Here is a 15,293-nt window from a genome sequence, read left to right as displayed (position 1 = left end):
CGCACTGCTGAGGAGTCCCATACTAGGACGAAACGGCCGTCCAGTGCTTCCAGGTTTTCAATGGTGGTCTAGCTTCAAATGACTCATGATTTCAATCTGTGAAATTTCTAAAATCGCCACAAAACCCATTCTGAAAGAATTAATAGTTGGACTATGGGTATTTTCTGACTACCTAAATTATCATTCATCCGGGCGTTCATTATTTATGTTTTTGACTACATTGTAAAGAGGTATGTGAAGGGTTGGAGTGATGAAGATAACGTTTATCTCTTATTTACAAGGTATTCGGATAAAATACGCCTGATGAATTAAATGAAGATTTTATCAGTAAAATTAATCTAGTTACCAAGTCTATAAATTGCTACCAGATTGGTTGTCTAGTGGTTTGCTAATTCACGATTTGCATAAACAAAGACTCCTAATTTACACATATCAACTTCATATCTACAATGGTAGATTAGAGAATCTAAAATAAGTTGACCATAAAATAATATACTTACAGAAAAAACTATCCTAGATTGATAAATTATAAGTACTTTCTAAAAATATTTAAATTCACGGGGTCAATTATATTTTAAGAAGAAGGAATGCTTAAATTACTTGTTTGAGTTTGTACGCCGATTGTAATCAGTATTTCGAAACGTCAGATGACCTGTGGGTTTTCATCTCTGGACATATTATCTAAAAATTACAGAGGCTACTAATTCTAAAGAGACGTGTGCGGTTGACTTCATGCAGTTTCCCATAGAGCAGTGTATTCACAATCTCAAGGTCATCGAGACTACAAGTAGTTCAACTTCTATACAGATTGGGAAGAATTATTATTTTATGATGTGGGCTACCGGATGCTGACTACCGCCCTCGTACCTCTAATACGTTTCAGAGTTTATGAATAGATGCTTACTTTTGTCTAACATTATGTGTAGGACTTAATTTGTCCTACAGATATTTTACTAGAACTGTAAACACGATAATGATGACCCCAGAGTCTATGTGAAAGCTATAATCAGAACAAGTGTTGTTATTAAGTAAAATAACAAGGGTCTGCTTCTTTGTTCTTTGTAACAAACTTACTCTAGTTGCGTAATCTTGAAAAAATTTTTCTTCCATTTGAATCAGTTTATTTTCATTGGTTATCGCTTCAATTTCTGCTTTGCGTTCTTTCTTGGCTAGTACTCGTTTTACCATCTGTGTCGCATTTCATAATGAGTAAACATTAATGTATAATTAATTGATAACATTATGTTACTACTTACTTTGGAAAATAAACTCCGCCCGGAGTCCCTCCGGGGGCTACTGCCGGTCCCAAGCCCGGATAAAGGAGGAGGGTTGGGCATGGGGTTAGCGTCCCCAACCCGTAGAAAACTAACTCGCTAAAAATACGCTAACCAGAAAAAATTATTCAAACCTTGAAAATAAGTAGTATGAGTTATTAATACAGCGTGTTATAAGTTTTGGTGTTTATTCCAAAATATTAAATCATTAAGTAGTTTAAAATTTTTACTTCTATTAGTATTCTTGGTTTTTGAACAAAATATGCACGGATAACCTCAGTATGAAAAAAGTGATTTTTTAATGAATTACTCAGACCAAGTGTTCAGTACTACGATTGGGAACTGAAATCGATGTTAAATATTCCTAGTAAACAAGCAATAGAACCGACACCAACACCTTAGTGTTGTTGTTCACACTGTAAATACAGGCAATATCTATGCATTCTCTTAAGAAGCCTATATCCTGACAAAAGTTGATTAAATGCTGAAATAGAAAAAAAGTGCACAAATAACCTTCTAAATGTCGATGGGGTGCTTTATATATACTATAGCGGGCGTCTGCAAGAAATGACTCTTATACCTAACTGTACAATCAACTCATGTTCAACAATCAAACTTACTGATTCCTGCAGTAACTGTCGTGATAATTGCTTTCGTTCTTCCAGTTTTTTTGTCTTACATGCATTTTCATATTCAGTTAATGCCAATTCAGCCGCTATCCTTCCACGTATTTCACATAATTCTATTTGTTTCTCGTCTTCTAATCGTTTTCTACGTCTTTCTATTTCATCCACTCTATATTCATTGATTTCTTGGATAATTTTCAGTTGTTTGTCATATCTTTCTTTTGTATCTCGTTGGTATTTTTCTTCTTTTTCTGTTGTTGCTCTGTTTAACCGTGCTTCTTCATTAGTTTGTGCATTTTTCAATTGTTCTGATAAATATTCTTGTATTTTTTGTAGTTCGGCTTCTTTTTGTCTGATATTTATGAAAAAGAGGTATTTACTGTGATTTTTTATGGAGTGGGAGACATTTTGAAGATTTTAGATTTACTCTTCTAAATTGAATTATTGAATGAATGGACACTTTAGTGCCAGTCTAGACAATTATTATCATTATCAGTTCGATAAATCCATGCCAATCTAAACCTTGAATGACTGACGTTTTTTCTGATTATGTATATCGTAAAAATCGATCGCTTTATAATTATTAACAACAGATCTGGACTTTCGATTCCCCTGAAAGACTGAACATGGAGCTTTTAAGCATATTGATGAGCTCATCACTTAAATTATTATTGGTTAGAATCTAATGGTTTACATTTCCAACCCAGTTGTAGAGTAAGAGTGATATACAGCCTCAAAATAGGTCGAAAAAGTTGCTCAGTGCCTCTTGATTATCAGTGGTTCCTTCAGTTTAATGTTAATATATAAATAACAGACGATATTTCAACTCCTAATTACTTACTACTATTTAATAGTAGCTACTTATAATGATTAAATAACAAGCATTCAGGTTAATGATAAATTCAGTGCAATTTGAAGTGTGTGAATTCACATACTGAAACATATCACGTTCCTTCATGATACGCATTTTTGTCATTTTGATCTTAGCTGCTGCAAACAATCGACATTGTTCTTCAATTTCCTTTGATTTTCGTTTAGATGTAATGTGAAAAACAAACACAAAATTGGAAATGAGAAAAGATAAACAAAATATGGAAGATTTACTCTTTGATTATACATTTGTTGAAGTGGTTCGTATAGATATGTATGAACGTGTTAGAGCCTAACATCGAGAATATTTATCTTGGTAAATTAAAAAAACAAAACAAATGATAGATAAAATCTAAGTTCCGAACTAGGTATTACGTAGCTGTTTCGTTCGTATTATCAGATTATGTTTTCAGCCCTAAAGAAACGCGCATTCTTCGTTCCATGTAAATTTTAGGTAATAACGTGTTTTACTGAATATAGCAGTGAACTTGATAAAGAGACAATGGCTAAATATGTTAAGTCTTAATTAGGGTGAATTAGATGAGTGGTATATTGATAATAAATAAGTGAAATAGTTTTAACGTTGACGTTTTGGAATACTGAATATGGATAAACTGCTATTCACTATCATAGCTACCGGCTAATACAAAAAAATAAACCTCAGTTCAAAGATCTATTCATAAGAAAAAACAGACTTATTCTATTTGTGTGTGGAAAGACATTCGTAATAGTTTGGGGAATAGATCAAGAGGCAATATATTAAAAAAATGAAACGATAACAGATAAATGTCCTCGACCTTTTTAAAGATGAGGAACATTTAGTAAAAAGAATCTTCCTGTAGGAAAATGTTAATTTTCAGAAAATTAAATGAGGGAATAGTATGTACCTTAACCAATTCATGGCAGGAATTAAATTATCCCAAATTAGGTGAACCTAGTTTAAGTGTCATGAAATGAACCAGCTTCCAGTCGGCTTTAAATATCTACACCTAGTGTCTAAATCTCAGGGTTAGAAGTCTTGACGACCACCCCTAGGGTATTTAATATTAACTGCATCAGCCGGTAAAAGAATGCGACCATGCTTCATCGTTTAGTACAAAAATAGTACAGTAAAAAATTTTTATTTACAGTAAAGTCGTTATAAATAGGCTCGTTAGTTCAGGCTGAAGTAATCTATTACGCACCACTTTATTCATTGGCGAATAAACTGCTAGAATGAAAGCACAATTTTGTAACGTAAAGTATAAAATTTTCTGTATAAATGCTTGGGGAGTATACCTTTGACATTTTATACACCTAGACTCAAAATTTATTAATAGATTGCTTCTTTACACAGTTTAGTAATAGAACCGATTAGTAAATCTATGCATTTTTGATCTCGGTAAAATTCGAGAACGAGTTCCATTACGGTTTACGATTTACTAGAAATCAGTACTCTGCTTCGGTTTGGGCACCCGAGCAGTATCCCAGATCTCACACAAATTGAATGACTTATGTGGCGCATATCTATTTGGTGCATCCTTGTACTAATGTTTATGTGTTTAAATAAATAAATAAATCAGTACTTTGAGGCGCCAAGTAATAGGAGTCATTAGTGTTCACATTATCATATATTTTCTCGTCTTCTTAAAACTATTTGACATACTATCACTGATGACTCTTTTTATTGGGCATGCATTACATTGCTCTTGCAAATCACTTCTGCTAGTCTCTATTTCTTTTTTCCTATGAGAAGCTTGTTAACTAAAACGACAAAGTTTACGTGATAACAGAAGTTTTTGTTTATTACGTGGTGATCAGAATATATCAAAGAATGTGATACAGTCTCTAAACGAAGTAATAAAGCGTCTTGATAGATTTTTCCTACTGTTAGATATTTGGAAATATTTAAAAAATTAGATTCAATTTATAAACAATGGATGTTAACTAGTTTCCAAATTTTGTAACGAATACAGACTCTAAAGAGTCGGGCAAATCAATCAGTCAACTAGTCATAAGCAACGTAAAAACTTGCGCACGCATGTGCATTAGTGAACGTTGCCTCACCATGCCAGTATTTTGAGATAAATAGATATTAGGGCAGTAAATGTAGTAACACTATAAATGGTGGCGGCTGTATAGTGAACAAAAACTCAGATGGGGAAAACCAATTTATTATCTGATGCAATATCACACGGTGGCTTGGTTAAATATGGAAGTTACACATTAAATACACCAATTGCACATCTTTGCTTCGTCCTTTACATGCTCTGTCGTTTCTCTAATTATGTTGTTATTTCGTTTCCTTTCATATTTTCTACCTGTTCTCTTCACTGCAATCTTCTGCTCCCAGGTGTTACACTTTTGATTGGTACTACTACTACTACTACTACAACTACTACAACTACTACTACTACAATTACTACAACAACAACAACTACTACTACTACTACAACTACTACTACTATCTGTTAGGATAGGTAGCAGATATCACAGTTGTAGTAAAAAGCGTCAGGGATAAATAATATTATTGGAAAACAAAGAATACATTGATTAGATAAAAAGTGTAGGACGATTTCAAAATTTAAAACTAAAGCAAAGACGATGACTGAATGCATCTACCCCGATCCCAAATCATATCACTTAGTTTTTTCAATCATTAATACAGCCATGCTGACACTAATTATGTTATTCTTCACCTACCTACACGGCTTAGACCAACGGTTAGTGACTTCATGAAGTGATTCCATGTTTCAATTTCATCTACACAAGATTTCTACCTACTCCTACAAGAGATAAGCAGTTTGATTTTATTTAATTATGCAAATAAGTTCTATGTTTTAAATTAAATATACACGCTATTAGAGAAGTGTGATCGTCTTATCCACGATTTACCAATTGAATGTGCCTGGGCCCTAACGTTGGTGCTATCACTACAATTAAGACACATTACCGATTACTTTAGGACACTGGTTATGAACTACTTATATCCTCACATTTTTGATTTTCCAGTACGGTCTATACCTAGATTATGTATTTATAAGTAATATATCCAAAATTTAGTGAAAAAGCATAACAGTTGATCAATAGAATTTTCGCACTTCATCACATAATTTTTCAATCTCTTTCATTTGTATATGACCATTAATTTGGTCTTGAAATTCTTTTGCTAGTTTTCTCATCTGATCACGATAGATTTGATCGAGCTTCTCACGTTCTAATAAATCAATTGTTGCATTCTTTCTCAACGCTTCGCCTTCAGCTGATATTTGTTCTTTACGACGTTTTTTCTGTTCATCATGTTCTTTTATTCTTGTGAATAAAATAATGACCAACATTAACAAAAACAGGGTTAATACGGGATAAAAATTGCATAATTCTCATAGCTTAAATCACGAATTGACGTTAGTGAAACAACCACTGGAAATTAGGAATCAGTGGACAGCCGTCTCAGCCTGATATTGATCTCTTGACAGTGCGCACGTACGACCGCGCGTCCATGGAATGAACTCAGGACCTTCCATCATGAGATGGGGTTCCTGGAGTTTATGATGAAAAGCTATTACCAGTAGAGTCCAACCGTGTCAAGAGACAACTACCCACCTTAGGGAATGAAAAAGGATGTCTTGTTATAATTTTGTTCAGGAAAGAAAAGGAGCATTAGTTGATAGTGTAAGTTTAAATAGAACTCATCATCATTGTATTTCGATTAAGAGACTAAATCATATCATACTCACCAGGAGATTTAAATGGTTTTGATTTCTATCCCTGAAGAGGCTATGTTCTTGAACAGACGAAGAGTTTTTAGGTAGAGCCAAACAACTATAGTCAGTCCTTCGTATATATTATCATTGTTATTATTATTATTACACTTGATAACTTTTTGAGGAATATGATCAGCATCCACCCCATTCTACTACATCTGACCTAATTCATTTTATTCTACATATTGCGTAATTTATGGTTTTTATTACATTATTTTCTCTCTCACCCCATGTTGACCATATTTATGCTGACTATTTATTCCACAATTTCATTTCGCTTGTAAACTGATTCAAGTTAACACAACATATTAGTCAACTCCAAGAATAACGATTTGATTTTATATAACAAACAATCCTTCATTCAAAAACATGAGTTTTATGGATTATTAATCTGGATTTATAATTGTAGAACCTGATGAGAAATTATTGAAAAGAATATTCTTCTAAATAAGAACTTTCGTCTAAATTTGATCGAATAGTTTCACAGTATTTGGGCGCCGAGTTAATGTGAGACACTAAAGAGTAAGAATGTATCTATATATATGTTTCCTTGAAAAAACTTGGACCAGATTGCCAGGCGAAACGTTTGATTTAAATTCTTTCGCTGAGATTTTACAAATACATTCTTCCTCTTTAAAGAATATTCTTCGTTCAAATAATTGTGTATTAGTTAGTAGTATAATACACCCAAATAATCGCATGAGACGAAAATGATGATTCGAAATATATATATATATATATATATATATATATATATATATATATATATATATATATATTTCAAATTAATAATCCATAAAATCCATGTTTTTGAATAAAGGATTGTTTGTTATATAAAATCAAATCGTTAATCTTGGGGTTGACTAATATGATGTGTTAACTTGAATCAGCTTATAAGCAAAATGAAATTGTGAAATAAATAGTCAGCATCATAATTGATTGATCACTCGGTGGTGATCAATGTCATGCGTGTCTAGTCCTTATTAGTGCACATCGAATACTACCGATCATGTTGCAATGTGGCCACCAGTCTAGGTGACTCGACACTGCGGGCACTATATATTGAGACGTTACCACTGAGCTATCCGAAGCTGGGTGACACGAGATCGAATCCGCCAGGGAGCACCAGTTCCCTCAAGATTACAGGTACACCTTGCTGACGAGTGCCAAGTAGCACGAAACCCGGGTCCAGGGTTTCCTGTTGACTATCTCCAACCACCATCTAATCTAAATAGTCAGCACAAATATGGTCAACATGGGATGAGAGAGAAAATAATGTAATAAAAATCATAAATTACGCAATATGTAGAATAAAATGAATTAGGTCAGATGTAGTAGAATGGGGTGGATGCTGATTATAATCCTCAAAAAGTTATCAAGTGTAATAAAAATAATAACAATGATAAAGATAATAATAATAAGTCTGGGACATAAAAATGAACATTAATCAAATTACGTCACCATATTATAAAATTAATTATTAACTCGTTTGCCCCGATATCGGCCAGGGTGAAAGGAGTGGCTGAACATATTCCTTTCGGATTCAAAGCTCTGGCTTTTTGATCCGAATAGTAATTGCTTCAGCCGCTTGCAGGATTCTCAGTCTGACGTAATCAGTTAGACTGCTGTTAACACGACATATTACTGCGAAAGATTGCTCCATGTTAACTGTATGTCCTGTTTGAATTAAATGAGCTAAAATGGAGTTGTCAACAGTTTTAACTACACCTTTGCTTAACCACACTGAGAGGTGCTCACGGGCCCGAATATACAAGTTCCTAGAACATCTGCCAATATAACTTGCTCTACAGAAGCAGTTGAATTAATAGGTACAGAAAGAAGTGGCTAGTCTAGGTAATTTATCTTTCAACCTTGGAGGGATTATTGGACATGTGGAAAACATTAATTGTAGTTTACCTGCACTAAAAGTTCTTTCAATTGATCTGCTTAACTTCAGTTTCAGCGTTTCATTTGGTGCATCGCCTCTGAATTGTAAGCGTATATACAGAGGCTATTTGTTCACAGTTAGGTATTCCTTATGCTCTGTTTATTGGCTGTTTTTATTTACAAATTTCTCAGGATATCCATTTTCTTTCAGGGTCGTGTATAATACCTTGGTTTCATCTTCGACCGTATCTAGAGAGCATATGGTCTTGATTCTATAGTGAAGCGTTTTAGTCACGTTCCTTTTGTACTACAGAGGAACAAAGCTAAGAACGTTTGTATATTGGCCCGTCTAACTAATATTCAGTAGTCAGTTCAATAATAATATCTATTGAGCATATAATGTGCAGTTCCAATCTGATTTTGTGTGGGATTACTATGTATTTATGTAAACAGGTAACATTCAACATATTTATAATGTAACTGTATATTAGTAATACTAGCGACAATTATTATCAATCTTACTACACTCGTTAAACGTTTGTTTTATTGCAATACGTTTACATTTTGATACCATTCGTTCTCGTCTCAATGTTGCTTACTGGCATAATTTCGAAACACCTGTCAATTGTTACGTATGGTATTGTAAGTAACCTTTACATGTCAACTTCAGGAAGTACCTTGCTTTGATTGAACACTGACATGATAAACACTGTAGATAGGTTTGTAAATTCATCTCATATATTTTCGCAATAATACTACTGTATTACAGAATATTTTCTCATTTTGGATTGCTAGATTTTACGCATTACGTGATCGTGTAGTCAGAAGCTTCGATAAGAATTAATAGATATTATATATCAAATAATAATAATAGCAATGAAAATCATTTACTGTGCTATTAATTCTTGAGCATTTAATAAATTTTTCTCATGTCTTCTTTCAGCTTCGTCTAGTTCTTTCTTTATAGCTAAGTAGAAAGCGGAAGCATTTAGCGTTAGGAACCGCGTATTCAGATTTGCAGTAGCAAAATAGATTTGTGGGAATAAAAGATATTATTGAAAAATAAAAGAACGTTGTTACCATGGAGCGAATAAGCGAAAACATGTAATTTGGAAAGTTATTCTCTGAAGATCCAGTAGGTATATTTTTCAGAATAAGATGAATTGTGGGAATTGTTAAGTATTAATGAGACAATTAATAGACTCAAGTTAAACAACAATTGGAAACCAGGAAATACTAAAAAACCGATTTTTCCATAATCGGACTCCTTGGAAGTCTTCATTCATGATCTCGCCAGGTATCGGACCCAGGCATTTCAGGTATCGCAGAGAAAGCTAAAACTTTAGACTATTGAGTTAGAATCCTATAGTTTACGGCTCTAACTTCAATCAATTTGCGATATTGTATGGTCATCTCTCATTATCTTCATCATTAACACAGCTGAACTCCAATAGTCACTCCTTCTCATTGCAAATTTCTTAAATAATTGGTTTGCGGTATTGCAATTTTTTTTCACTGGAAGCATTTACGTGATTTATTAGCTAATAAAGCAGCTTTTGTCGATTACAAACTACAGTAATTTAATAATAAGTCTGTTACTCAGCCTTGTACCAGTGGGATTTATTAGTTACGTTATGTTACAGTCAGGTAATATCTGTATATTATCATGAGTTTTTATGCCTGAATAAAATGGAACAATAAATAATGTCCTTAGGTGATTTTCCTAGAGTTCTGATTAATAGGTTAGGAAACAGGTAAGAATGTTGCTTGGGTTTATCGGTCTTTTAGACCATACATTACCTGCGTTATCTGATGTTAAATGGCATTTAAATATACGGTCAGTCGAGATCAATATAGAGCCTGGGACATACGTGATTTGGCCGAAGTTGATTACCACATTAGCACGATGAGATTAGATTAACAAGATGAATAGCACAGAAACTGCAAAAACGTTCAGAAAGATTAAACATTGAGAATATGGTTCAGAAAGACAAAAGGAAAAGGTAAATATGATGAAATAGTGGATTTCAGGACCGAGAGGAAGATAAAGAGTGAATGCATCTGTGCCGTTGCAAACGACTGTGAGCCGAGTTACCAAAAGTTTATAATTACTGATAGTTTTTATTATGTGGACCGCATTTACTTGGCTCAGACTAACAGTTGATAACTTAATGGATTAATGCCACATTTTGGTTACGCTGTCACCAGCTTTATCCCAGTCTACCAATACACTCTACTAGTACTACAAAGTTACTCAAAACATCGCCAGTATTGACTGTATTGTAGATTATTCTTAAAGTTAGTGAACTTTCGTTTTACATGTGAATTTTAAGCAAAAGAATTTAAAACCTACAGTGTTCCCATTTAGTATATTGTAACTTGAATTAAAAATATCCTAATTACATGGATCGTATATCTACTATTGCTCCACAACTACAACGCTTCAACCGTATTACCACAGACACGACGAAGTGAAAGGGGAGACAATCACTTAGAAAATGACTATAACTGTCTTCAGGATTGGAGAAATAGGTTACAACTGCTCCATATTTTTAGTTCATACATAATTTTAGTATAGATACAAAACAATATTAAAAGTTTAAGTTACATATGAGAGAATAGCTAAGTTCAAAGTGAATTCTTATGTAATCATCACTTTTTGCTGTTTAGCGTCTAAATTTAAAATGAAAAACAGCAAATTAGATATTTTCTATAGCCTTCTAGAAGACCTGTTAACTAAATGCTCTCTAAATACACGATAGTTTGTCACTTTCTATCGTCCATCTATCAAACCACCAGGACACTGAGTAAGTGATATTTATTAAGAATCACTTGTAGACCAGAACATTAGTTTATTGACACAAGGCACAAATAGTCAGCATAGAGTGAATTTCGAGTAGGATGAACTTATAATATGATGTAGTCTCATATATTTAGCATTCCCATATGTCATTATGTTTGCTCATTAAACAATTACTACTCACTATCACCCGATACATCATTTAGTCATTATATATAGTCGTCATTCTGAGGTTATACGTAGAGTACTAGGTAAGTATGGCCAATCGGTTGACGAGGTAGTGAATCCTTATAAACTAAGATGGTTAGGACATGTATCACGTATGCCCATCCACCGAATACCTCGAGGAGTGATGATAGCTGATGTAGGAGTAGGCTAGAAGAAAGTTTAGGGGAGTGAAACCAAGACATAACAACTGTCCGTTAAGATATTGACTACTAACTGAGCCATGCAGGTAGGCGCAGATAAACTGGTTGAGTTTCGCGTGATTATCATAACCAATGGTTCGAAATTTGGGTAACATGACCCGAAATTGTTTGCTTTGGCGCAGGTGCATCTATTATTTATCTTCCCTTTAACCCAAATTTTCTAAATTTCTCATGAATTTCCTGTCTCAGTAGTTTAAGTTTTCTTTTCGAATTGCATCTTCCATGCCTTCCATCTTTTCCATTACGAGTAATACTATTACTGCCACAACCACTCTGGGATTTATTTTGATGATCTTATCTTGCTGTGTTAACGGGATATGGTAACTTGAACCTAAGTACACGTCCCAGATTCTACGTTGCATTTGATTGATTGATTGACTAACTGCTAATGTCGTCAGACAGTAGAGTAGATAAAGTTTTTATGTACGCTATCAGTAACATTTGTGATCCTTTTTACATTTGTACTTCTCTAATGAAAAGCTGTAATGAAGGATAATGTTAGTTGATGTCAGTTATATCTATCATTCTAGAAGACTTGTTTGTCAGTGTTAATAGATTATCGTATATAAACGTGTATTTGTGTAATCACTAGCGTTGACAAAGGTTTGATGAACAAATACAATTTACCATTCAGAGTGAAAGAAGATGCACTCTATATTTAATGTAGAGTCAAATAATGCCTTTTTATAACACTGATTGAATATATCTTTTTCAATATATTATGCATATAAGTAAAACGAATAGTACTGAGGTTAGGGTAATCTTTATTAAGAGTTAAACATGCGTCACTCATTCACTAAATAAACAGAATAACCAAAAGTACTAGGTACCACATTGAAAACATTGGAGACAACCTCAACCTAACGGAATCGAGTGAAAATACTATTTTAATGATTTAGACTGAATAATAATTATTATTCAATCAAGCATACAGTTAAATATTTTGTTGCTATGTGCGGTGAATATCAGTATATTCTAACATTATTTTTAAACAACAATCCCAGAAATACACGTCTTTCAGTATACCGAACACTATAAATACTACTAAACTCGTCTCATATTTCCTTAAACAAATTTAGCGAATTTTCCAACAGTTATACTATTAGCATCATTAGTAGAAAATGTTTAAGCGATCCCGCTGTTTATATTTTTGACTGAATGTTAATTAGTTTTCGTTGGGATATGCGTTTGTTCTATGAGGATTATCTAGATATCCTCATTTATGTCAAAGTTTTATATAGAATAGATGAACTGGGGCTAGGCACTGGAATCCAGATACTCTTGTGAACATTGAACTATACATATTATCGAAGTCAAATAATAGATACGTAGCAGTATAGAAGTTTCGTCATGATTGTTACATTTTTATATTTTAGACTACTAACTGATCTTAGAGCACCACTAAAATCCAGGAAGAAACGAACAGCTTTCTCGTCCATGACTGCGCCATCAGAGACGTACGGTCTTGCACGCCAAAGTGAGGGCGCTAGACTTGATCCCCGGTGGGATCGTTGATGCACATATAGTGAAATGTATATTTAATGAATTTTATAGCCACAAAAATACATCCTACGTGTGATCACATGTATGTTCAATAACTATGATTTATTTGTATCATTTATGAGCGGGCATAATTAATTGGTTAATCGATAACTACCCTACTTTTAATGTTCGAATAAGTACTACCAACGTCATTAACTTTTCTAATTTGTTGGCCACGATCTATGATCAAAGATGATAAAAGTGAAAGATTGCTCCATGTTAACTGTATGTCCTGTTTGAATTAAATGAGCTAAAATGGAGTTGTCAACAGTTTTAACTACACCTTTGCTTAACCACACTGAGAGGTGCTCACGGGCCCGAATATACAAGTTCCTAGAACATCTGCCAATATAACTTGCTCTACAGAAGCAGTTGAATTAATAGGTACAGAAAGAAGTGGCTAGTCTAGGTAATTTATCTTTCAACCTTGGAGGGATTATTGGACATGTGGAAAACATTAATTGTAGTTTACCTGCACTAAAAGTTCTTTCAATTGATCTGCTTAACTTCAGTTTCAGCGTTTCATTTGGTGCATCGCCTCTGAATTGTAAGCGTATATACAGAGGCTATTTGTTCACAGTTAGGTATTCCTTATGCTCTGTTTATTGGCTGTTTTTATTTACAAATTTCACAGGATATTCATTGTAAAATGTGATCGATAGACGAACCCACCAATAATAAAGGGAAACGCCCACCACTACATTAACTCTTTTTGACATTGTACGACGTATCCCTTTATTAACCAATCACAGTTTAATGTTCATTGTAAAACAATATTTGCTTGTTGACTCATTTTTCCTATACTCTGGCTACTGTTTGGTATGTTATTTGTCTGTTTTTTTCCCTTTATTAATAGACCGTACAGTTTGTTTGTACACTAACGATGTTAACTTATGTTTTAGAAACAGATAAAGTTTATCTAGCCACATAGCTTGCTTGTTCTGACTTTGGCCAAACCAAGACTCTGTATTCGACGGTCTAGAGAATAGCTCAGAATTAAACCTGTAGGAAATTGCTCCCTACATCCATTTTCCTTCAGGGTCGTGTATAATAACTTGGTTTCATCTTCGACCGTGTCTAGAGAGCATATGGTCTTGATTCTATAATGAAGTGTCTTAGTCACGTTCCTTTTGTATTATAAAAGAGCAAAACTAAGAAATTATGGGGACGAATCTATCTACCTGTTGAGATACATATATCCTATTTACTGTGTGAAACTCAGGAACAATTACCGTACATCCATAATCTTCGAAATCATCTCGCAGATGTGTACCACACAGTAAATACTAACACACCGAATCCCAATAAACACCAGAAAGATGTATACGACCAACAAACTAATAGACCGGTGTACAAACCTGGAAATCGTGCTTGGACGCAACGCTTTGTAATGTAGGTAAACTACAATTAATGTTTTCCACATGTCCAATAATCCCTCCAAGGTTGAAAGATAAATTACCTAGACTAGCCACTTCTTTCTGTATCTATTAATTGAACTGCTTCTGTAGAGCAAGTTATATTGGCAAATGTTCTAGAAATTTGTATATTCGGGCTCGTGAGCACCTCTCAGTGTGGTTAAGCAAAAGTGTATTTAAAAATCTTAACAGCTCCATTTTATCTCATTTGATTATAAAATCGTAATATCGTTTTTAGACCGCTCTACACTACTTGGAACTATTGTTCTGGATTATTACCAAGTAACGCCATCAGATTTATATTATTTTCTGAACTGTCTGTGCCAAAAGTGCAGAAGAGCATTTACGATTGATTGATCACTGGGTGATCAATGTCATGTATGTCAGGTCCTTCTTAGTGCAGATCGAATCCTATCGACTAAGTTACAATGTAAATGCATCTCAGTCCAACAAGAGGTCAGTCACAGCCTGGATAGCCCAGTGATAACGTCTCTGACTGTGAAGCTGTGTGACATGAGGTCAAATCCGTCAGGAAGCACCAGTTCCCTCAAGATTACAGATACACCTTGCTGACAAGTGCCAAGTAGCACGAAACCTAGATCCAGGATTTCTTGTTGACTAACCCCAGCCACCATCTTAGTGCAAAAGAGCATTTGATAATCGAGTGGAATCTATTTGTGGTGGTTACTCAGGAGCTTAGAAGTAACA

General features: G+C 34.0%; 1 protein-coding gene across 2 annotated transcripts in view; it reads right to left on the bottom strand.

Annotated features, from left to right (window-relative positions):
* MS3_00004919 (uncharacterized protein) overlaps window positions 1–15,293 on the bottom strand; it is a 43,783-nt gene that overhangs the window by 13,451 nt on the left and 15,039 nt on the right. The window contains exons 6-10 of one of the 2 annotated variants that reach the window (XM_051212903.1): window positions 9,292–9,367; window positions 5,851–6,061; window positions 2,836–2,921; window positions 1,895–2,252; window positions 1,075–1,188 (exon numbers count right to left, since the gene is read on the bottom strand). In XM_051212903.1, the coding sequence (XP_051068828.1) occupies window positions 1,075–1,188; window positions 1,895–2,252; window positions 2,836–2,921; window positions 5,851–6,061; window positions 9,292–9,367 (845 nt within the window). Of the gene's footprint in view, window positions 1–1,074; window positions 7,230–9,291; window positions 9,368–15,293 lie in introns of those variants that run through there. The other variant, XM_051212904.1, reaches the window with a different exon arrangement.

This window comes from Schistosoma haematobium, chromosome 3 (assembly GCF_000699445.3).
Source record: "Schistosoma haematobium chromosome 3, whole genome shotgun sequence".
Classification (NCBI taxonomy): domain Eukaryota; kingdom Metazoa; phylum Platyhelminthes; class Trematoda; order Strigeidida; family Schistosomatidae; genus Schistosoma; species Schistosoma haematobium.
Note: the sequence above shows the minus strand (reverse complement) of the source record. Positions and strands in the feature narration are given on the sequence as shown.